General features: G+C 41.1%; 1 protein-coding gene across 2 annotated transcripts in view; it reads right to left on the reverse strand.

Annotated features, from left to right (window-relative positions):
• Nucleotides 1–8,308: 8,308 nt before the first annotated feature.
• Nucleotides 8,309–25,753, reverse strand: part of ADCY6 (adenylate cyclase 6) — a 289,333-nt gene continuing 271,888 nt past the window's right edge. For both annotated transcript variants that reach the window (XM_077297459.1, XM_077297460.1), the window contains exons 18-23: nucleotides 24,930–24,962; nucleotides 23,409–23,538; nucleotides 22,250–22,513; nucleotides 18,622–18,826; nucleotides 18,132–18,256; nucleotides 8,309–9,831 (exon numbers count right to left, since the gene is read on the reverse strand). In XM_077297459.1, coding sequence (XP_077153574.1) covers nucleotides 9,703–9,831; nucleotides 18,132–18,256; nucleotides 18,622–18,826; nucleotides 22,250–22,513; nucleotides 23,409–23,538; nucleotides 24,930–24,962 — 886 coding nt within the window. In that variant the 3' untranslated portion in view covers nucleotides 8,309–9,702. The remainder of the gene's footprint in view (nucleotides 9,832–18,131; nucleotides 18,257–18,621; nucleotides 18,827–22,249; nucleotides 22,514–23,408; nucleotides 23,539–24,929; nucleotides 24,963–25,753) is intronic.

The following is a 25,753-nucleotide window of genomic DNA, read 5'->3' on the forward strand; positions in this document are numbered from 1 at the left end:
ATTATGATTCACAATGTCAGCACCAGTACGCAGATAAAAAGCACGTATAGTTTATTTTTTATTTAGGTGGTGAAAAAAAATTCAGAAATTGAATGAAAAAAAAAAAAAAAGTTTTTATGTTTGTTGCCATTTTCCAAGACCTGTATGTAGCGTTTCCATTTTTTGTGATCTAGGGTTTGGTGCTGGCTTATTTTTTGCGCCCTAAGCTGACAATTTTATTGATACCATTTTGGAGTAGATATGATATTTAGATGGGCTCTTATTGCATTTTATTGTAATGTTGCGGAGGCCAAAAAAAGTAATTATGGCATTTCGATTTTCTCACTACGCTGTTTACTGATTGGATTGTTATTTGACATTTTGATAGATCAGGTGTTTCTAAACACAGCGATACCAAACGTCTTTTTCTTTGTTTATAGTTTTATTTTCAATGGTGCAAAAGGGGGTCTTTGAACTTGTGTTCCCCCCACTTTTTACTTTATTTAACTGACTCTTAGGGGACTTGAAGCTGTGATCGACTGATTGCCTGTGCTATACATAGCAGGGATTGCTATATATAGCAAAAAATCTCGATCTATGAACGCCAGTCACGGGCCAGTGTTCAAGGAATATTGTAATGACAGTCACAGGGGTCTTCAGCAGATCCCCAGCTGTCATAATCCATCGGCATCCCACAATAACTTGACAGGGGCGCCAATGGCCGAGATTTAAGATGCGCTTCCGGACGCCAAATATTAAATCCTGCTGTCAGGGATTGACAGCGGGATTTAACTGGTTAACATGTCATCTGACGTTAAGGGGTTAAAAAGAAAAACTATTACCATCACAAGGTAAAGACTTTAGAATCAAAGAAGGAATGAGTATTTTAAAGGAGATATAAATTAACTTTGCATAAAGCTTTGAGTAGCAAGTAATTCAATCATTAACTTAAAGCACCACTCCAGCGTTTTGTTGTTTTTGTTATCTCCCTTTCAGTGCTGGAGTGGTTCCACTAATGTAAGCTCCCCAACCCTAGTAATGTACTTACGAGTGGCCATCTTCAGCTGTTCCCAGTGCTGCTCCAAACTCGCACCGTCATCTTGTGGCTATAACTTCTGGGTGACCGGAGGTCAGAGGTAATAGTCACAAGATCTCAGCGTAAGTCTATGAGATCCTCGCTGTCATTGACTTACATGGAACTGTGACTTCAGGCTCACCCAGCAGACACTGGAGCGATCCAGCTGCCACAAACTGCAGAAGACTCACCGGAGCAGTGCTGGGAACAGATGAAGATGGCAGCTGGTAAGTATATTACTAGGGGCAGGAAACTTACCTTAGAGGCACCACTCCAGCGCTGAAAAAAAAAAAAAAAGATGGGGTGGTGTCTTAAAGGTTTTGTTTTTGCTATTTGGCACATCATGAATTGTATATAGAAATTTTCAGTTGTAATAATGTAATAAATGGCTCGTGCTAGGCACACAGGAATTTATCATTGTGTGGTCTCCAAATTCCCCAAGCGCAGAAAGAATCATTACAAGGCTTTGCAGAACAAGCTGGTTGAAATATTACTGCTGAAATTAATTTGTGCCTCGTGTCCATAACGTCAACCAGAGGTATGAGATAAATCGCCCATGATGGATGATATTGACGTTGATTCTGGGCTATACTCTTTAGTACAATTTTTTAAAAATAAGCCATACATTGTATAAAACATCATGTTTATTGCCAATTTAAGAGCGGATCATGATGGATCTAGGCAATATTCAATGCTAGGTCAGTAGGCTTGCATGGACTATGTAACCTACCTGGACTTCAATACTATTCCAATAAGTATCCGCATCCAACTACAGCTAGTGACTAATGCAGAAACAAGACTGGTCCTATTCATACAGAATGAACAATTCATCTAAAATAATTTAATACATTTACTGTAGAAAAATATTCTTCTGTGTTTGAAATTAAAATAATTCTCGGTAACATTGGCTTTGTGAGTAGGAAACATTCACAACACTATTAACCACTAATCTCTGATCCACATGGCATTGGAATAGAGAAGTACCTGCCTACATTACTACACAACCTGCATGACCAGTTATTAAAGGTTTAGTAAGAATATTCATTGCAGGTGAAGCGTCATTTTACCCAAAGGATCCCAAACTATAAAATACCTGAAGCTGAAAATAGCAAACATGTCATCCTGCCATCATTTCCAGTGCACGTAACAGATTTGGCATATTATACCAAGGGTAAAAAAAACAGATCCAGAATGACCCTTTCCTAATTTAATGCATGATTAGACCTTTCTGGAACCCAATGTCTGTATTTTGCAGATCCTGACCATTAGAATTAAAGAAACTTCTGAGGAACGCTTGCATCTCTTGTGTAACAGATCCAGAAGCCATAATAGCAATGTGATGTTATCCTGAGGGCAGTAGCTTAGATCTGGATGTCTTACAGCTGCAATAGCGCTCACTGGTGAAATGTCTTATTTTATAAGTGACGTACAATTATTCGTAACGTTGCTACCTAGTGCAATATTTCAAAATGGCAAAACCAGAGCGTCATTTCAATTTCAGTGCCGCACTAGGTGGAAAGGAACATATGACAATACCTCAAATTAATTCTACGCATAACTATAAGAATAAAAACAATACATTTTTGTAGCATATACAACAATAAAATAATATAGTACAACAAAAATGGAAACAACTCCCTGTAAATCCTCATGCAAATGGTCCTACTACAGACATGTATTGCACCAAGCAAGAATATGGACCACATATCTATGGGCCCACACTGTACCTTTGCCTTCATATATGCCATTATTTATATAAGCAGAGACATGAGGATACTATTCTTCATACATTCCTATCAAAGTTGTGAAGAGAAGAAAAAAATATATATCTGTGTCATGTTAAAAAACCCAATATGGCACAGAATGCCCCGGGGATACCACGGGCTGTCATAAAAGCATAGCTCAAGATTTTGCGGTGTCCGTAAAGTGAGGTTAAGATACTGTAGAAAAGTATTTTCTCCTACAACAGAAACCATGTAATCTGATCAGTGCAATACATTGGGCAAGGGAAGTTAAAATAAATTAAACTTTGTATCACACATACTTTGGACTTAATCTCAGTATATAGACCAAAAATTAATAAAAGATTCTGGAGCGTACGAGGGCAAAATAGAGGTGTCTTAAAATTGTAATTTATAGACTAGCTCACTAACCACCGCTCCCTGCACTGTTGCCGTATACTAAGCATTAATCATCTATATCTTCTGTCAAATAGAGGTGGGAGGGGGATCAGATAGCACTTCTTGGTCCATTATCAATACTTTCCAGCAATATTTCCATAACCATACTGAGCATCCCAAAAGTGTGGAGATGCATCATGGTGACAATTGGTGGCCTCCTGGCTTCCTTCCGAACACATACATATTGCACACATACACACAAGTATTGCAAAAAGCCCAAATATACAAGTTACACACTGGCTTGCAGTTTCATCTTTTAAGTATATATTTTTAATAAAATGTTTTCTACTGAGGGGAGTTACTCGATGCTTTGGTGCCGATGCTGATCCTTAAGTGAATTTATTTTGAAATATTGAACAGTCATAGAGTTGCTTTTTCCACATCAGGGGTGGGGAATCTTTTTTCTGCCAAGGGCCATTTGGATATTTATTTATACCATCCCTCGGGGGCCGTACAAATTGCGCACTAACTCCGCCCATAAAGTACGTTCTGATGCTGGCACTGGTGTCAGGACGTAATCTTTCATTGCACGAGCCTCAGCGTTCAGTAGTTAACACGGTGTGCACATGCTCACAAGGAAGGAGAAATTAATGGGCAGGCGGTCGACAAAATACAGCTGCTGGCCCAAGCACTTCGGCCCCCAGGAATCAGCCTGGGTGGGGGGTGGACAAAATGTCATGGAGGGCCTGAGGTTCCCCACCCTGTTTTATATAGTCTGTTTTATTAGCTAGTACCTGTAACAACTGCATTTTACAAAAGATATTTATAAATATATATATTTACATTCTATAAATCCCCATCTGATATAATTTAAACATATAGATTAAATATATTTAAATTATATGTTATAAATATAACTATATATATGTAGTTCTAAAACATCTAAAAAAATTAGTACGCTTAATACATTAAAATCCAAACTCGGAGGATTTAAGAGAAATTTAGAAGTACAGAAGCCGCACGTATCATCAACAACATCTCACAGCGGACACCGATGTAAAAAAAAAATGTCACTGCTGCCAATGTCATGGTAAAACAACACAAATATAATTCATGTGCACAGTAAGTAAGAGGTTAAACAAATAAAGCACACTTTTTTCAATGTGTTCTCTATCTATCTCGCTGGTAGAATAACTTCCTTACATAAATTATGGCGTATAGTGTTCAAAGTCTCAATCTCATGACTGGGTAACCCAGCCTAATGGTCAAGACATATTAGGCCGTAGGCATAAAAACTGTCTCAAAAATTAAAACACAGATCAGCTTTTATTTTCTAACTTGAATTGGAAAAATAAAATATGGGCTCTGGTTGGTTGCACACGGCAGCAGGGTCACCTATACCAGTTTTCATACATAGACCCGCTGAATGTTACGTGGAGCCCGTCAGCACAGCTTGAATGGCCAAATCAAGTACAGGCACTCGGTGCACCCTTGGTGTGGCCAAACAGTTAAGTGTAACTTCCCACATACTGGTTCTTCTTTCTCCTCCCTTTTTTGGCTCTATAAAGCAGGGAAGATTCACTTAACTGTTTGGCAACACCAAGGATGCACAGAGTGCTTGTACTTGGTTGTTTGAACGATCATTCTTTGCTGACAGAGTCCTTTCAAAAAAGGCTAAATAGGGACCCATAAGGATCAGCAATTTATGTTAATCCAGCTGAAACAATTCCAGACCAGAAGCGACAGAATACTAAAAACAGTGTGTGTGTGTGTGTATATATATATATATATATATATATATATATATATATATATATATATATATATATATATATATATATATATATATATATATATATATATATCTCTATCTCCTCAAGCATTTGTTAAAATATGTAAAATAAAAATAACATACTCACCTCCCGCAGCAGCGCCTTTCCAGCGATGCTGTGTGTCTCGGGGCTCACATGACACTGTTACGTCACATGAGCCCTGCAGCCAATCAGCAGCTGCTATTGGGTTCTCACTTCCTCCGCTTGTCTGAGGTTTGTTCAGGTACGCAGCAGCCAAATAGAAGTTGCCGATTAGCTGCTGGACTGACATGGTATAACAATGTCTCGCGAACCCTGGTAGACACAGCATCACTGAAACGGCGCCACTAAAGGAGATGAGGGTATGTTATTTTTATTTTACAATCGGGAGTACTTCATTGGACAGTGGACAACCCCTTTAATTCTATTGCTCCAAAAGGGAACAGTCTTCACTATTAGAGACATTTCTCAAGAACATGCACAAAATATGTTGCAATACTGCTCCTCAGAATATCTCTGTCCTAAAATCGTGTGCTTCGCCTAAGGAAGTCCTAACTGTAAAACACGTCACATACTTATCTTTTCGATGTAACCATGAAACTCTGATGTCAGAAAAAAGGAGTATATCGTTTTGGAAGGATTTATGATGAAACAAGAATAGTTCCAGGGAATCTTCACTAATGCGGCTTCTAGTTGTAAATCTAGCATCTCCCCTCCTATATTTCCTAGGGTAATACAGTAGTGGCACCGTATCCGCTAGGCCAGGACGGACATACCTACATAGGATGTAACCAACTGTCTTATCCTGTGTCATGCTGCAAGCAATCACACACATACAATTTTACATGGAACCAACGTCTATTTCTATTTTCTCTATAAATTAGGACAAAGAACTGCTCAATCAGGCCTTTAAAATAACCTTACAGACAACACTGGAAATGTCCTGGTGCCCACTTCGTCAACGATTCTGCGCTGTTTTTGGTCCCCCGTTTGCACCCTCACAAGGAGGGCACCAGGAATGCTGACTTTATATTTGCCATTAGTGAGAACGTGAGAACTATTCAATTTTCATTGGAAGGTCACTTTAAAATCAAGTTGTCTAGTGAGATGTGCTTTATAAATGTTACTGCCTTTTGCGATACAGCCTCTCCCCCTGTTGAGGTTCTGTACAGTCTGTAGGTGCCACAGTATAGTCTATAGAGGTGCCCATGGAGAAAGGTGGTGAATACACCACACTTTGTAATGTGATGGAATATTAAAGAGATATTCCCTATCCAGCGGATTGGGAATAAATTGCTGATTCCTGGGGTTTTAATCGCTGGTACCTCCAGCAATCACAAGTTCTGCGTTTTTGAACCCCAAGAACTTGACTCTGCGAGACCCATCTTGAATAGAGCAGAGGTACACATGGTTTATTTCCGCTTCTTTCATTGTCATTGGGATTGCAGGAGGCCGAACATGCGCACCTCTGCTCCATTTAGGATAGGGGTACAAATTCCTAATCTTGAAACGGCAAGGGTCCCATCGACAGCAAATTATTCCCTAGAACAGGATAGTAGATAGATTTTTTGGGGAGGTGAATAAATATTCTAAATATATAAACAAGTTCACTTATTTTTTACTGGAGAACTTACTTGTATGGGTAAATTCATATGCGGCAGATTATTTCTGCAGGAAATTCAAGGTGAAACCTGAGCCAAATCCACACCGGACTGTGCGCATTTGTCTCTGAATATTCCTGCTGAAGTGGGAAAAAGGTAATTGGTATAAAATCTGCACTTATGGCTTTTGGTACAAAATCTGCAGGAATCGATAGGAAAATCCACAACATTTGCCCGTGACATGCTGTGCATTTAAAAATCTGCAACTCAAATCATTTCCACATAAAAAAAAGTCTGCAGAATGTGGAATTATATCCAATTGACTGCTAATATAATTCATCATGGATTTTTAACGGTTCAAAAAACATGAAAAATGTATGACCAGTGTGGATTCTGCGCTATATTATTCACCTCCTCACCTACACACAACCTTACCGAGCAAACTAAGCAACCGGCTTTACTGTATCATCATTAAATTGTATCTAAGCTAAACACTTCAGATAAAGGGGTTATCCACTGCTTAGATAACTACTTCTTAAAGGCTGTAGTCTTCCGAGTAAAATAATTAGAAAGCTTACATTCCGTCTCCCGCACTGGCGCTATGCCAGCACCAAGCTTCCTCAATGCTCACGTGACATTATTATGGTCACGCACCCAATTGGAAGATGATAGTGGTGTTGTTTTCTCACATTTCATCTTGTCGCATTGGACATCTGGAGGGAGGACCGAGTCCTGCAGTTAATTAGTGGCTACTAATTGGCTATAGCTCAATGTCATGTGAACGCAGGAAGACGGAGCACCGCCATTGCAGGAATCCTGCCAATGCGGAAGGAGAGTATAACACTTTTCTAATTTACTAGCGCTAGAAGGGGTTTTCCAAGTAGTAGACAACACCTTTAAGAATATAAGCAACATCACAAAACTGACATAAAGGTAGAACTTACAAGCACATTATGGGATGTGACGATAAATTAGTAGTAGCTGGGAGACTGGTATTAATATCAAGTGTGTTTTCTAGATGAACAAGGCACTTCACCCGGTTTCCCACAAAGATGCTGGCTGCAGCGAAGTCCTTCATACAAGTATCATGGATTCTCCTGTAACATAGCTATTAGCATCTAGACAGACTTAGTCGCCACCTAGGCATGTTTGTCAACAGTTTGAGAGTCTTGAACAGAGACTTTACATCAGGCATTAGCAAGCTATAGTCCCTCTGGCATAGGCATGCTGAGATTTGAAGTCCTGCAACAGCCACAAAGCCCTAACTTTCCAAAAATAAAACAAAATTGCATACATTTTGCAGACCTCTGATTTGTGCAGGAACGGTGGTTGTGATGAAACCAGAGGTCACATTTCGTTGAAGACAGATGAACAACTCTTTTTGTAGAGTTTACTACCACATCTCCCCTAAAATACTTAGTGTTGCTTAGAGAGTTCTCAGGAGAAATAGTAAAAAAAAATACATGATAGCGCCAACACAAGCAGCCCAAGTGTATTTTTGTAATGTATTTCCTTCTTTGGCACCAGTCATGGAATTGCACTCCCCCGTGATATTCCATTTTAATATTTTGCTAAAAGGTGTCTGGGTTAGGCCCTTTATTTAGGGATCAAGATTTTCACAAAACCCTTTGCTGCTCTAAATGTTGTAAAACAGGCAGAAAAGAGCAAAGGTAGGTAACACCTCTACATAATATACTTGAGGCTCAACCATATTTTTTTTTTACAGACATTATCACTAGTTGAGACGCTTCTATAACGTAACCATTTAAATACAATCTGTGCAGCTTATTGGTTCACAATGCTGTCATTGAGGAGCTTTGGATACCCCCTACTCAATGTGCAGACTCACCTGCAGCGGTCATCTTTTCTATAAGGTCTACCGTATGAATAACCGTCTGATGGTTGCAGAACAAGTACAAGGAACCATTTCTACAACGTAAGGATTAAGGCGCTGGCTATCCTTGCAGCCTGAGGAATTCTTAAGCCAGCTAGTACCTAATACAGTCTTTGCCGCCCCCAATAGATGAGGCATGTATCCCTTGTCTCCAATCCTAAGAATCTATAAATCTGCAGGCTGGAAGTGAATTTTGGCAAATGAGAAAGATTACAACAGGTTCACAGTGAAAAAAGACAAGTGCATTGTCAGATGTGGACACACAAGCACACAGTTTTCCTCACATTCTGCTCAGGAAATTCCACAGAATCAAAGGCAGTTGAGGAAATGGGTCAAAAAGGCAAAGACTGATGTCTGCGGACAGGATGTGGTTCCCCATGCAACTCTCGTTGGATGCTAGGGGATCTCAGAGAGTCTGTCGAAAACACTTCCTACTTATAGTGTAAAAGTAAAATGCGCTGAAGATGAACCTTGAGAGATCCATGTAGGACGATCCCCTGCTCTGTTTGTCAGTCGCCATTAACTGAAGGCGAGCGAGGAAGTGTAGAAAGCGAGAGATCAGGTCATGGTGTGGAATGGAAGGGAAGAGTGGAGCTGCAGAATTTGTGTTGCCCTTTTAGGTCCCTGTGAGTGGTAATGAGGATCCCATGGAGAACTGCCTCTCCCACCAGCTGCTGGAGACATGTCACTCGCTCACAAGAGAAGACATACAGCGCATAATAACGTACAAGGCAATGCCCTCGCTCCCTGCTGTGGCCCATATTTCTGGCTCTTTGGTCAGTTTTTAGAGAAGCTTTATATTTTATGTCTTTTGAAGAAAAAAAAAAATCTTTTGCTGTGTTTATCCCAATAAAATAATATAAAAAGAAGAAAAAGAAGAAAAAAAAAAAGCATAATGTCTTGTTCACAATAAATAATTTGCAAGTACCGCCTGTGAGTATTTTGATTTCAAGTGCCAGAGTGAAAAGCGGCTTCTCTGGGCTTTCATTTTACAGGTGAGACAGTCTCTCGGGCAGGGCAGCACGGACACTGTGTACAGCACCACACATACACTCCCCTGCCAAGCGCTCCATTTCTGGTGCCAGGCTTTGGCACCACTGAGCCCCCTTGCAACTGCACTGCTGCAGATGATGTAGGTAGCTTCCTTATTGTTCTGGGTACTCTGTGTGGGGTCAACATGAGGCTTACAATTCCTCCTATCCCCTTAAAGCACAGATTCCTGCTAACTGCTGGTTGAACCATCACTGAGGAAGTAGGTGGTCATTTCTCCTTTGCCTTTGACTTTAACAACTCCTCGAAACTCCAGCTGATAACCTTTGGCTGCCAATACCTGGTACAGATCAGTTGTAACCTAAAGGAGAAAAAACATTTTTATTTGCATTTATAAGAGTAAAGGTGAGGTTCACTACTTACCTGCTGAAGTACTCCACATAAAAACAACCAAAAAGAAATACTCAACTTCCGCACTAGCTCCGCTCCCCGCTGTTAGCGCTGTGCCTCTCAGCAGTCACCGATTGTCTGTAGCCTTCATTATTCTTTAAGCAGAAACATCCGCTCTTTAAAAAAATACTGAAAGACTGCAGCTGTTATGTGACAATGTCATTTCTATGCCGAAAGTCACATCGTTGACATTGGAAGAGGGATGCCGGTCTAGGAGGTGAGTATGTTTCTTTTATTTTATGTGGGGCACTTTAGCAGTTGAGGCTTTGTCTAGTAGTGACCATCACTTATAAAATACTTGAGTTGTAAAGAGTTATCTTCAAAAGATCGTGAGACCAAGCTCAAAGTGCAATTAATAGAATAGGACTTAAAAACGCACATTGGCCCAAAAATAACTATGGATACTTACATTTATAGCAAGAAGAAGTTAACCCAGTAATATGACTAAGGCTAGTTTCACAATAGCGTTTTGCTGAGCTGCGGACTTCCTCTGTTAAGCCCCGCCCACGGCCGCACAGCTCCGCCCACTTCTGCATGCGGCCTGCGTACCTATCTTTAACATTAGGTACGCAGGTCGTGCGGATGTATGCGGATACCTCCGCATGCGTCGTTTTGACAATGCGGCGACCTGCGTCAAACGCAGCTGGTTGGAATTTCTTTTTTTCTCTGCAGCGTCAAAACGACGCATGCGGAGGCATCCGCATGACTTGCGCACCTAATGTTAAATATAGGTACACAGGCTGCATGCGGAAGTGTGCGGAGCTGAGCGGCGGAGGTGCGGCCGTGGCTTCACAGAGGAAGTCCGCAGCCTTGGTATGTGCTGCAGCTGAAGATGATCCCCCAGTACAGGTACTCTATGTCCCAAACAACTGTATTCACAGAATAACCAAACAAAGTGCTAGGGTAGAAGTAAATGTTTATTATCAAGTACAAAGTGAAACACAGACAATTAAAAACCACATAAAAATGACAGAATTTTGCAAAGTACACACATCAGCTCTAAGATAGTGATTAAAACGATACCTTTGGTGAACAAGTCCATTTTGTGCAATGAGAGTTTGAAGTTTTCTTATAATATAGGTTTGTGCACTGGGTTGGGACTGTGAGGTGGGACTGTGGGTAGGAGGTCTCCAGCTGTGCCATGGCCCCTCCACTGCTCCTGTTTGTCTTTATAGTCCTCCAGGTTTAACCCCTTAGTGACAGAGCCAATTTGCAGCTTAACCCCTTTGTGACATGCGCCGTACTAGTACGGCGCAAGTCACATCTCCCCCTTTGAAGTGGGCTCCGGCGGTGAGCCCACATCAAAGCCGGGACATGTCAGCTGTTTTGTACAGCTGACATGTGCCCGCAATAGCGGCAGGTGAAATCAGGATTCACCCACTGCTTTTAGCTAGTTAAATGCCGCTGTCGTCGGCATTTAACTACCGCTTCCGGCCATTGGGCCGGAAATGTGTGCATCGCCGACCCTGTCACATGATCGTGGGTCAGCGATGCGTCGCCATAACAACCAGAGGTCTCCTTGAGACCTCTATGGTTGTTGATGCCGGATTGCTATGAGCGCCACCCTGTGGTCGGCTCTCATAGCAATGCAGTAATTCTGCTACATAGAGGCGATCTGAGCTTCGCCTCTATGTAGTAGAGCCGATCAGGCTATGCCAGCTTCTAGCCTCCCATGGAGGCTATTGAAGCATGGCAAAAGTAAAAAAAAAAAGGTTTTAAAAAATATGAAAAAAATAAAAAAAATATAAAAAGTTTAAATCACCCCCCTTTCTTTCGCCCCATTCAAAATAAAACAATAAAAAAAAAAAAATCAAACCTACACATATTTGGTATCGCCGCATTCAGAATCGCCCGATCAATATAATAAAGCATTAACCTGATTGCAAAACGGCCTAGCAAGAAAAAAATTAGAAACGCCATAATTACGTTTTTTTTGGTCGCCACGGCATTGCATTAAAATGCAGTAACGGGCAATCAAATGAATGTATCTGCACAAAAGTGGTATCAATAAAAAAAAATCAGCTCGGCATGCAAAAAATAAGCCCTCACCCAACCCGAGATCCTGAAAATGGAAACGCTACGGGTATCGGAATATTGCGCAATTTTTTAAAAAATTTTTTTTAGCAAGGTCTGGAATTTTTTTTCACCACTTAGATAAAAAATAACCTAGACATGTTTGGTGTCTATGAACTCGTAATGAATGTAAAAGAACCTGGCACTCAACTTAAATGTGTGTAACTTGATATTTTATTGGCAGGTTCTTTTACATTCATGTCACACGGTGTGGGAACCTACCTGTGCACCCTTCCAGCTGTGCTCACATCTTATTTATCTATGAACTCGTAATGACCTGGAGAATCATAATAGCAGGTCAGTTTTAGCATTTAGTGAAACTAGCATAAAAGCCAAGCAAAAAAACAAGTGTGGGATTGCACTTGTATTACAACTTCATCACACTGGGAATTTTTTTTCCCTTTTTCTTGTACAAGACATGGCAAAACCAATTGTGGCGTTAAAAAGTACAACTTGTCCCGCAAAAAACAAGCCCTCACATGGCCATATTGACGATAAAATAAAACAGTTATGGCTCTGGGAAGGAGGGGAGCGAAAAACAAAAATGCAAAAACAAAAAAAAGCTGCGACTTAATGACCGGGCCAATTTTTACAATTCTGACCACTGTCACTTTATGAGGTTATAACTCTGGAACACTTTAACGGATCACGCGGATTCTGAGATTGTTTTTTCGTGACATATTGTACTTCATGTTAGTGCTAAAATTTCTTCAATATTACTTTGGTTTTATTTATGAAAAAAACGGAAATATGGCAAAAAAAATTAACATTTTGCAATTTTCAAACTTTGAATTTTTATGCCCTTAAATCAGAGAGATATGTCACACAAAATAGTTAATAAATAACATTTCCCATGTCTACTTTACATCAGCACAATTTTGGAAACAACATTTTTTTGTTAGGAAGTTATAAGGGTTAAAAATTGACCAGCGATTTCTCATTTCTACAACAAAATCTTTTTTTTTTTTTTTTTTTTTTTAGGGATCAGAACACATTAAAAGTCACTTTGAGGGGTGTACATTAGTGATGAGCGAGTGTACTCGTTGCCCGAGTTTTCCCGAGCATGCTCGGGTGGTCTCCGAGTATTTGTAGCTGCTCGTCGATTTAGTTTTCGTTGCCTCAGCTGCATGCTTTACAGCTGATAGACAGATTGAATACATGTGGGGATTCCCTAGCAACCAGGCAACCCCCACATGTACTCAGGCTGGCTAGCAGCCGTAAATCATGCCGCTGCGTCAACAAAAACTAAATCTCCACCACCAGCTCCACCCGAGCAACGAGTACACTCTTGTACATGACAGAAAATACCCAAAAGTGACACCATTCTAAAAACAGCACCCCTCAAGGTGTTCAAAACCAAGTTCAAGAAGTTTATTACCCTTTACATGCTTCACAGGAACTGAATCAATGTGAAGGAAACTTTTTGTTTTTAGAAACATTTTACTTCAGAACCAATTTTTTTTTTATTTTCACAAGTGTAGAAAGAGAAAGTGAACCACAAAATTTGTTGTGATACTTCTGAATAAACCGATACCTCATATGTGGGGGTAAACCAAGGTTTGGGCGCACCGCAGAGCTTGGAAAGGAAGGAGCGCCATTTGACTTTTTCAATGCAGAATTGACTGAAATTGAGATCGGACGCCATGTCGCGTTTGGAGAGCCCCTGATGTGCCTAAACAGTGCGTTTGGAGAGCCCCTGATGTGCCTAAACAGTTGAAACCCCCCACAAGTGACAGCATTTTGGAAACTAGACCCCCTAAGGAACTTGAACACAAAAAGGCACAGTAAAACTAAAAAACACTCTGTTGCAGAAAATATCAGTAAACAGCAAGTGCTAGCAAAAAAGATGGAAAAACACAGGGTATTTGGTAAATACGTTTTTTGCAAAAAATGTATATTAAGCCGCTCTACCAAACGTCCAGGTATACCCGTATTAGAGCAGTCCTAACTAATGTATGCAATCCCTATCTGATGTATTTAAAAACCTGGTCATATGTATAGTACCTGTATGAACAGGATTCAGAAAGCAAATGTCCAATGTGGACACGTAGCATAGAACGGCTTTTATGTGCACAGCTCACAGGGAGGGGTGGGAACCTCCCTAGTCTTGTAGAAACAAGAAAACAATTGGTTAAAACAAACACATGAGCCATGCGCACAGTGAACAGACCTGTAGGGACACCGTTCACACCACCAAGAAACTGAAACGCAAAAAGGCACAGAAACCAAAAAATACTCTGTTGCAGAAAATATCAGTAAACAGCAAGTGCTAGTAAAAAGATGGAAAAACTAAGGAACTTATCTAGATGTGTGATGAGCACTTTGAAACCCCAAGTGCTTCACAGGAGTTTATAACGCAGAGCCGTGAAAATAAAAAATCATTTTTTTACCTCAAAAGATTTTTTTAGCCTGCAATTTTTTATTTTCACAAGGGTAACAGGAGAAATTGGACCCCAAAAGTTGTTGTCCAATTTGTCCCGAGTACGCCGATACTCCATATATGGGAGAAAACTATTGTTTTGGCACACGTCCGGGCTCACAAGGGAAGTAGCGATATTTTGGAATACAGACATTGAAAGAATGGTATGATGGCATCATGTTGCGTTTGAAGAGCCCTTGATGTGCCTAAACATTAGAAACCCCCCACAAGTGACCCCATTTTGGAAACTAGACCCCATCAAGGAGCTTAATTAGATGTGTGGTGAGCACTATGAACCCCCAAGTGCTTCACAGAAGTTTATAACGCAGAGCCGTGAAAATAAAAAATCATTTTTTTTTTCCACAAAATGATTTTTTAACCCCCAATTTATTATTTTCCTAAGGGTAACAGGAGAAATTAGACCCAAAAGGTTGTTGTCCAATTTGTCCTGAGTACGCTGATGCCCCATATGTAGGGGTAAACCACTGTTTGGGCGCACGGTAGAGCTCAGAAGGGAGGGAGCACCTTTTGACTTTTTGAAAGCAAAATTGTCTGGAATCCATGGGGGTGCCATGTCGCTTCTGGAGACCCCCTGATGTACCTAAACAGTGGAAACCCTCCCAATTTTAACTCCAACCCTAACCGCAACACACCCCTAACCCTAATCCCTACACTAACCATAACCCCAATCACAACCCTAACCCCAACCCTAATCCAATACACCCCTAATCCCAACGCTAACCATAACCCTAACCACAAACCTAACCCTAACCACAAACCTAACCCTAATCCCAACCCTAATCCCAGCCCTAATCCCAGCCCTAACCCTAACTTTAGCCCAACTCACTTTAGCCCAACTGTAACCTTAATGGGAAAATAGAAATAAATATATTTTCTTTATTATTTTTCTCTAACTAAGGGGGTGATAAAGGAGGGGTTCATTTACTATTTTTTTTTTTTATTTTGAGCACTGTGATAGGGTCCTATCACAATGACCAAAATGAACCAATAGGAAAAATCTTCCTATTGTTGCCGGGTGTAAGATCTCGAGCATGCGCCCGCCATTTCCTAACCGGAAGATGCCAGCGGCCATGGGGGAAAGCAGGAGGACCCAGGGACACTGGTATCGGGGGCCACCGGAGACCCTATTTCTCTGTCCTCTGATGTGTGATCACATCAGAGGACAGAGAAATTAAATGGCAAATTGTGGTTTTTTTCTGCGGTCGCCGTTATATGGTTAATAAGCCATTTAAGCCGAGGAGCCCAGCAGTCCAGGCCCTAGAGTTGACAGTCACACGTAGTGGAGGAATATCTTTGCAGCATCAGAATGGTAGCAGCTTCGTGGGAACAACCCTGAACGGCCGAGGCCTAGGGCCTGGTAAGGAATGGGAGAGCCATTTCTTGACTTCACCTTTGAAAAGGGAAGCGGGCGGGGAACTCCTGAAGCGGGTTAGTCTGACCAGTAAGGAAGCTGCGGGACCGGCGGATATTCTTAGAGGAATGAGGGACAGTACAGGGACCGGAATGGTGATAATCTGTGAACAATCTTGTGTTGTTTCTGTGACTAAACTGGATGAGCTGAGTAAAATAGTTTTGTTGAAGATGAACCAGGACTCTGACTGTCATTGCGTGGTGTTAAAGGAAAAGGACCCTCGGCAGTGTCAAATTAACCCTGACTCGCAAGTGAGTGAACTACCGTATGTTAATAGAGTGGAGGGCTAGGGTGTGCCAGTGCTGCCACTCTCAACCACGACTACCCCCTGGCCTCCGTTTCATATACTCGTGTATATGCAGAGTTTTTCAGCACATTTTTGTGCAGAAAACGCCCCCGTCGGCTTATACACAAGTCATTGTCCCAGAAGAACGTGGGAAGGGGGAGCAACGGAGCAGCTGGTCACAGGAGGCAGGAGCCGGCGGCTGCAGCTAAAGCTTGTGCCCGGTGCTAAAGAGAAATTAATATTCACTACACTGGCATTGAGTATTCATTTCTCTTATAGCACGCACAATTACAGCCGTCGGCTTCCAGCAGCTGCTGGGTTATCACGAGTGCCCGCTCATTAAGGTAACGAATATTCACCTCTCTCCATTCCCATGGAAATAACCTTAACCCATTACTTGCCAAATTAAAATTTTTACAACTACGGATTTTTCAGAAAACGGCATCCCAATATTCATTTAAAAATTACAATGACATGATTTCCTATTTTGAAAACATTCATTTTACAAACAACACAAAAAAATTGGACCTAATTATAAAAATTATAAAATCTTAGTTGCTAGAAGCCTAAGATTAGGCATCCCAAAAAAAGGACATTGGTAGATAATGGGTTAATAAGCAGGGACAAGTGATCTTTGGCAGGAAGAGCTGCTGGCACAAGAATGAGATGCTGTGAGGGCGCGCAGGGAAGGTAGGATTTCTTTTTATAGGGATGAGGAAACATGCAGACAAGGACAGGGATGGGGAGTCATGCAGACAAGGACATGGATGGGGTGCCATGCAGACAAGGACTGGGAGCCATGCAGACAAGGACGGGGACCAAGAGCCATGCATACAAGAACAGGGACGGGGAGCCATGCAGACAAGTACAGTGATGGGGAGCCATGCAGACAAGGACAGTGATGGGGAGCCATGCAGACAAGGACAGGGTGCCATGCATACAAGGACAGGGATGGAGTGCCATGCAGACAAGAATGGGGAGCCATGTAGACAAGGACAGGGATGGAGTGCCATGCATACAAGGACAGTGGTGGGGAGCCGTGCAGACAAGGACAGGGATCCATGCATTCAAGGACAGGGATGGGGAGCCATGCATTCAAGGATGGGGAAGGGGAGCCATGCAGACAAGGACGGGGATGAGGAACCATGCATACCAGGATAGGGATGAGGGGACAATGCATACCCGGCTTATACTCGAGTCAATACGTTTTCCCAGTTTTTCGTGGAAAAATTAGGTGTATCGGCTTATACTCGGGTCGGCTTATACACGGGTATATACGTTAATATGAAGGTGGTAGAAAAAGAAGGTGGAAACATGAATTCTGGCTGATATAAAGAAAACATATGCTTAGGATTGAAAGTGATTGCATACCATATAGTCCACGTCAATATTTACAGACCCGGGTTCAGGGTGCTGAAAACATTGCTCCTGCGGCCCCACAATGCAGCAAGCATGTTAACGTAACACGTCAAAATGCAAGGAATGTGGGGCAGCAGGAGCTATATATATATATATATATATATATATATATATATATATATATATATATATATATATATATATATATACTGTACATACACTTGTAAAACTCTGTGTGCGACAATGAAAATTAATGAATTTATGCTCTAGCACTTGCTTTGGTTATTCTGTGAATACAATTATATCTTTGTGACTCTACTTTGGAATCAAAGGAAGTAGTTCACTGACTGTGACTATCCTAATCCACATCAGCTCTCTTGGAGAACCGCCTTTACAATTTCAATTATCTCTTAGAAATCCATCTGACTCATTTGTTCCTATGGATGTGGAGTGTGGCACAATCTGGTGTCCAGAAGTATCAGAATGACCGGAGATGTTATTCCTCTTCTTTAGTCTATAAACCCATACATTATTAGGAAGGGCAGGTATATGGTGGAAGCTGATAGTGCCTACTCGACCTTGGATGACTGTTTGCAATAGTCGTCTAACATATAAAAGTCATCTAAAATATAAAATACTAACCTGTATGCGGTCTGGAACTCCAGTGCTGTCCATTCGGCTTGCTACATTCACAGTGTTTCCCCAAATATCATACTGGGGTTTACGAGCTCCAATAACACCAGCAACCACAGGACCAATGTTAAGTCCTGCAGAAGAAACATAGAAAATATAATATTTAAGACATTAAGATATTTGCCTCACAGGATGTTAAAGTGGCAGAAAGTTACAGAAGACAGGAAACATAACGTCCATTACACAATTACATATTAATGCCACCTTGATAATGATGGAACAAGGCACTTGGCATGTGTTACATATAGGACGATTATTTATCTGAATGAACATTATGGACAACTCAGCACTTGTGAATGCTATTCATTTTGTGATGGAAACGTACATTATTCCTTGTGTTCTTAAGACGGTTAAATGAAAGCTGAATTTATAGAAGTCAAGGTGAATTGAACACATCATATTATGAAGGAACATCATGCTCCGACATTGTAATACTCACCAATCTTCATCTGGAAGTTATTGAAGGAGTGCTCATTGATATACTTCATCTGCTCCATTAGCTTCATCGCATAGTCGGCCAAGGCGGTAATGTGCGATTTGCCCTCTTTATCGTAAGTTGTATCATTTAGCCCTGAAGCCGCCATGTAGGTGCTACCAATGGTTTTGATTTTCTCTAACTGCTTGAACTTTTCTTCACTTATGATCTGTTGAAAACATTAGAGAGGTTACCAAGATCTAGACATTTATTTAGATATTATCTCGTCCTCAGCTTTCCAACACATAGGAAGTAAAAAATACTTATTTCAAGGTTGGAATAAAAAACAAAACAAAAAAGAAACAAAAAAAAACAACCCAAACAACTAGAAGGCTAAATGTGTTCTTTACACTTTCCACACAATTCAGAAGGAAATAAACATTTTAGTCAATATGTATTAACATACATTATGTAAATATGTATTAATTTTGTTTTACCCAATATATTGTTACCCATTTATCATAAAAAAATGTGATTATAAATTGGAATAATCTCCCAACCTTCCAGAAGTTAGGTATTATTCATTTAATTTTAATTATTTATTTTCTTCTAACCAGGATACTTTTAGTGGAGTGGGAAATTATTTCCTCACATAATAGCTGTGAATTCACTGTAAGGTTGCCATACACCATCAATAACTGTAGGAGCATTCTTCCCAACTCTCCTAAGCACATGCTTACCTGACCAAGGGTGCATGTGTTTTTTATTTGGGTGAGCAAAATAAACCACTGTCAGAGGATTCTAAACTTCTTTGGGAACAAAGGCTTGGACATATTGAATGCCAACATGCTCAATCTCCCTCCGACACCTTACCCTGCTAAAAACCATGAGCAGGAGTTGACCCTGCAAAATACAGGTGTTTCTCACAAAATTAGAATATCATCAAAAAGTTAATTTAAGTTCTTCAATACAAAAAGTGAAACTCATATTATATAGTCATTCCAAACAGAGTGATCCATTTCAAGTGTTTATTTCTGTTAATGTTGATGATTATGGCTTACAGCCAATGAAAGCCCAAAAGTCATTATATCAGTATTTTAGAATAATTAACAAAAAACACCTGCAAAGGCTTCCAAAGCATTTAAAGGGAACCTGTCACCTGAATTTGGCGGGACCAGTTTTGGGTCATATGGGCGGGGTTTTCGGGTGTTTGATTCACCCTTTCCTTACCCGCTGGCTGCATGCTGGCCGCAATATTTGATTGAAGTTCATTCTCTGTCCTCCTGAGTACACACCATTGCCTTGCGCAGGCTGGAGCACCTAACACCTGCCTGAACCCATATGTGGCTCATGGAACACTGGTATGAATCTGGAAAAACCAGCTAAATAGTAACGCCCCAGAGCACAAAAAAGTCGAACAGACAGTATAGCTGCCAGACACTGCTGAGATGGAATATTACCAGGCACGAAAAATCCGTGGAGCGGCAGGCAGATGAACTGGACAGGGATCAATGCAGCCCAAAACAGTTGTTTTGGAAAAGGTGCGGATCAGTAAGAAATTTGCCTTGCAACTTGATGAGTCGACGGATATCAGTGGACATTGTCAGCTGTTGGCCAATGTGCGTTTTGTGGATGGAGAAGCCATTAGAGAAAACTTCCTATTTTGCAAGGCACTGCCAGAAAAATCAACAGGAGATGTAATATTCCAGGTCACATCGGAATATCTTGATAAAAGTGGGCTTACATGGGAAAACTGCACAGGTGTCTGCACTGATGGAGCCGCAGCCATGGTCGGGCGCATCAAAGGCTTTGTAAGTAGGGTTAAAGAAAGAAACCCAGATGTTCTTGTTACCCACTATTTCTTGCACCGTGAGGCCCTCGTTGCAAAGACCTTACCAGCAGATCTAGCTCCTGTGTTGGATGATGTTGTGCGCATAGTGAACTTTGTGAAGACGCGACCTTTGAGATGTCGCTTATTTGCGTCTTTGTGTACAGAAATGGGAGCGGAACATAAAATCTTATTGCTCCACACGGAGGTCAGGTGGCTGTCACGCGGCAAAGTGCTGGCCCGTGTGTATGAGTTGCGAGAGGAACTTAAAATATTTCTGACAAACGAGAGGTCCGATTATTCAAAGCTGCTTGCAAGTGATGAGTGGTGTGCAAAGCTGGCATACCTGGCTGATATATTTCAATATCTGAATGAACTAAACACACGGATGCAAGGCCGAAATGAAAACCTGCTTACAAGCACTGATAAAATGAACGGATTCCGTTTAAAGTTGCAGCTCTGGCAGCAACATGTGCAGGGTGGCAACCTTCAGATGTTCCCGCTCACCGAGAAACTGCATGATGACAACACTGCTGCAATGTGCGAGGTGATTGGCAGACATTTGAAAACTCTTGAGGAGAAGTTATCGTTTTATTTCTCTTCAACCTTCAACAGAATGCCTTGACTGGGTTAGGGACCCATACAGCTCATTATCCGTTGCTGGAAAGGACATGACTTTAAAGGAGCAAGAGGAACTCATTGAACTGAAGCAAGATCGCGGTTTAAAGCTAAAGTTTGCTGATCTTCCTTTGGACAGTTTTTGGTTATCTGTTGCCAAGGAGTTCCCCATTCTGGCCAACAAAGCTATTTTGACATTGCTCCCATTTTCGACCACATATCTATGTGAGCTGGGCTTCTCAAGCTTGACTGCGATAAAAACTAAAAACAGGGAGAGACTGAGAACTGTTGAGGAAGAGCTTCGTGTGTGTCTTTCCACCATTCCTGCCAGGATATCCCTTTTGCGTTTATCGAAACAGGCCCAGGTTTCACACTGAGTGAGTATAAATACATTTAGAATCTATATTATTAACTATATGTAGAATATGTACTGTTTTAGTGTCATTTTGTGCCATTTTGGTTGGTGGTGTGCCCCGGGATTTTTTAAGTATAAAAAGTGTGCCGCGGCTCAAAAAAGGTTGAAAATCACTGATCTAATTAACAATCCCCAGGTCCGCTAATGCCAATTTTTGGTTTGATTTCGGGCAAAATCAATGAAGAGCAGCTTCTAGCTTATGGAACATGCCAATCAAAAAGCCATTTGTAGAACACATACAAATATCTGTTACTACATCTTCAAGCAAATGCTCTTATTCAGACTGGCTGTCAAAATAAGGCAAAGATTAATAAAAAACATAAAGGCTGCAATTTTTTGTAATGTGGGTAAAAGTTTTTCATGAATAAGTCATTGCAGTAAATGGAGCCATAGTTTACATAGTTGTGTAAATGTAGTTACCTATTTTGTACTTTTTTCTGCACATAGAAGTGATTCTCCTATTGAATAAAACTGATGCCCATCACCGGGAGGATAGGGACAATGTAGGACATTGGTAATCAAGAGTATCACTTATATTAGGTAAAACTAAAGATGTAGCTGGGCAATGTTTGTTAATCAGATCAGTCATCAGCAGTTTTCCAAAAATGGTGGATAAAGTTACTAAGTGAGCAACAATGTTATGTTAAAAAAAAGTACAATGACCAATATAATTTGAGTACATCAGTGAAAGTTGTGCATTTACCAATAGAAGGAAAATAAAGTATTAGACTTGAGGGCAAAGTTAGATTTTGATTTTTTTTAGAAACACTACATGTAATATTTGTCATCACCTCATCAAAATCAGCAATGATCTCATTGAGAAGCCGCAGACACTCCACTCCTTCATTATTGGCCTCAAGTTCAACGTAGAATTCCGAGAAATTACTGATAGACGCAAACATTACAGCCACACATTCACAGGACTGATAGTACAGTTCGTCATTCCTATGTTCCCGGGCCAGAAAATGAGCGGCAACATCTTTAGGAAGGATATTGTGCAGGAGACGCCTGTTGTATGCTTGCAGCTCTTCCATATCCTCCTTTTCTCCAGTTGCCTGCATGGACATAAAAATCAATCAATATAAGACCTCGTACAAATCCGAGTTTTAAAGCCATCATACTTTAGTTTAGAATTGAAAGATTGAGATACTCATCACAATGACATGCATCTCAGACAGAAGAATTGCAAGTAGTGCCTAAGGGTACCGTCACACATTGAAATTTCCATCGCTACGACGTTACGATTCGTGACGTTCTAGCGATATCGTTACGATATCGCAGTGTCTGACACGCAGCAGCGATCAGGGATCCTGCTGAGAATCGTACGTCGTAGCAGATCGTATGGAACTTTCTTTCGTCGCTTGATCACCCGCTGACATCGCTGGATCGTTGTGTGTGACAGCGATCCAGCGATGTCTTCGCTTGTAACCAGGGTAAACATCGGGTAACTAAGCGCAGGGCCGCGCTTAGTAACCCGATGTTTACCCTGGTTACAAGCGTAAACGTAAAAAAACAAACCGTACATGCTCACCCGTCGGTGTCCTTCAAGGTCCCTTGCCGTCTGCTTCCTGCTCTGAGTGCCGGCCGGAAAGTGAGAGCAGAGCGCAGCGGTGCTGCGATCTGCTCTCACTGTACGGCTGCACTCAGAGCAGGAAGCAGACGGCAAGGGACCTGAAGGACACCGACGGGTGAGTATGTACTGTTTGTTTTTTTACGTTTACGCTGGTAACCAGGGTAAACATCGGGTTACTAAGCGCGGCCCTGCGCTTAGTTACCCGATGTTTACCCTGGTTACCCGGGGACTTCGGCATCGCTCCAGCGCCGTGATTGCAACGTGTGACCGCAGTCTACGACGCTGGAGCGATATTCATACGATCGCTGCGACGTCACGGATCGTGCCGTCGCAGCGATGAAAATTTCAATGTGTGACGGTACCCTAAGTATTTGTACCTGTAGTTTCCATAAGAAATCTAGACGAGCCGTGGATTCTACTTGTTGAGCGTGGAGATACAGAGCTAAAACGAAGACCGTCAATATGACTGGAGTCACATACTTCAGATGTATCTTATCCTCCACAAAACTACAAAAAAAAGGAAGACGTGGGAGAGTTTCATTAAAACAAGACGGCAAACTACACTCGGGGTAATAAAAGTGGGTGGACAGTAACCTGTAATGTTAAGGCCCCCATAAATATTAGATACAAATTAGCAGTAGCCACAGATTTCAGAGGGATCTTCCAATCAGCTAATGTGTACAAGGGCCTAGTGACTCTCCCACAACAAGTGTTTTCGGGAAAGAAGAGGATCCAGCTGTGGGAATTTAAATTTCTGACCCTTTTGTCCTCCCTGGAGATAAAACGCTTTGAGAGTAGTCCGGCTCCTGATCTCTGATAGAACACACAAGCTCTGGGCCGATCTCCTCTACAGTAGCTTCATCACTCTCTAAAGACTAGGTGACAAGATTCTGCACCGCCAAAAATCCCTCATCTTACCGTGCTACAGAAGGAATTAAGCGCATGGCAAACCAGAGATGGAAAATCCCAAATTCAAGCCCCTTTACAAGTGGATTTACAATTGTCAATTTTTGCAACCAAAAAAAAAAAAAAAAAATCGGCTATTTTGTAAAACTGCAATGCAATTTTACTGTAGTAGAGACAAAAATAACCACAAAAATGGCACGTTTAGTTTTATCTAAATCATAATAATCCTGAAGATGACGCTTTATTTGATGGGTAAGAAAGTCACTTACATTGTTACCACTCATTGTGGTAATTAACTGCACAACCTAACTAACACCAATATACTATGCTACAGCTTTGTTCACACGCAGCGCTTTTGCAACTTTGTTTTGCTCATAATGTAGGTTTTTGTAGCAATTTTCTGATTTTTTAGGTGCAGATTACAGGTGTGATTGGTCTACAATACGTTTAAGTAAGATTTATTCCCCAACAACGCAAAAAAACATTGCAAAAAATAAAACAAAAAGTGTGAAAAAACCCCACTGCTTTAGGAGCGTGAAGAAACATTGCAAAAACGCTGAAAGAAAGGACATGCTGATCATTTAAAAAATGCAGCTCAAATGCTGTTCTCATATTCAACTAGTAAAGAAAAAAGGGGTGCAGGAGTTTTCGGAATCTCATAGCTTTTGCTGGTACTGTAAAATGCAGCTTGTTATTTGCATAAAAATACACTGCATGTGAATATTGCCTAATAAACAGTAAAACTGAACCCCAAGTTGTCTAGTCTCTATACATCACAGCACCCTAGTTGTCCAGGACAGGACCGCAAACACTTCATCATCTGTGCCATCCTCTATAGTGAATGATTCCATAATGAGGCCAACTAGGAGCTGAACTGCACTGAATGGGGAAAAGCCGCCTGGGCTTTTTCATTGCGGCAAAATGCACATTGACAACATTACACCTCATGGTTGTTACAGCCCTGCATATATGCACAAACATACACGACTTACCATTTCTCCTCTTCTATTGTATTATTGATGGAACTGAAAAGGAGAAAAAAAAAGGATATAACATGTTATTTTCATAATATCTTCAGCTATGATAATATTACACATAACGTAATTTATGGACATCTATGGTATGATATCTTTCCCTGTGTGGATTGGATGGGTTGTTACCGACATCTGGTGAGAATTTCATGTCAATAGCACCTTTAGAAATATATTTACGTAGAAAAATGGTGACGTGCTCTGATTATTTCACCCACTGGAGATGGGAAATTCTGACAGTCTTCTCTTTAAGAAACCATTACAAATTGAAACAAGTAGTATTGCTCTTAGGCTATGTGCACACGTTGCGGATTAGGCTTAGGAATTTTTGGTGCGGATTCTGCCTCTCCTGGCAGAAAACGCACCTGCGGTTTTTTGTGCGTTTCCGCAGCATTTTTTCGTGCGTTTTTGCTGCGGTTTTCCTGCGGTTCTTGCCCCTGCGGTTTTCTATAATGGAGTGGGGTACAAAAACGCTGCAGATTCACAAAAAAGAAGTGACATGCTACTTCTTTTAAACCGCAGCGTTTCTGCAGCGGATTTTCCCGCAAAGTGTGCACAGCATTATTTTTTCTCATTGATTTACATTGTACTGTAAATCAGTTGTGGATCTGCAGCATTTCTGCACCTCAAAAAACGCTGCGGATCCGCAGCAAATCCGCAACGTGTGCACATACCCTCACATTGCATTTTCCAAAGGCGATCATACACGTTTAGAAGCTTGCTAGCAAATCAAAAGTGCATGTTGGAGTTTAAAATGGACAAATAATTGATTAGCTGTAGACATA

This window comes from Ranitomeya variabilis, chromosome 3 (genome assembly GCF_051348905.1).
Source record: "Ranitomeya variabilis isolate aRanVar5 chromosome 3, aRanVar5.hap1, whole genome shotgun sequence".
In the NCBI taxonomy this organism is placed as follows: domain Eukaryota; kingdom Metazoa; phylum Chordata; class Amphibia; order Anura; family Dendrobatidae; genus Ranitomeya; species Ranitomeya variabilis.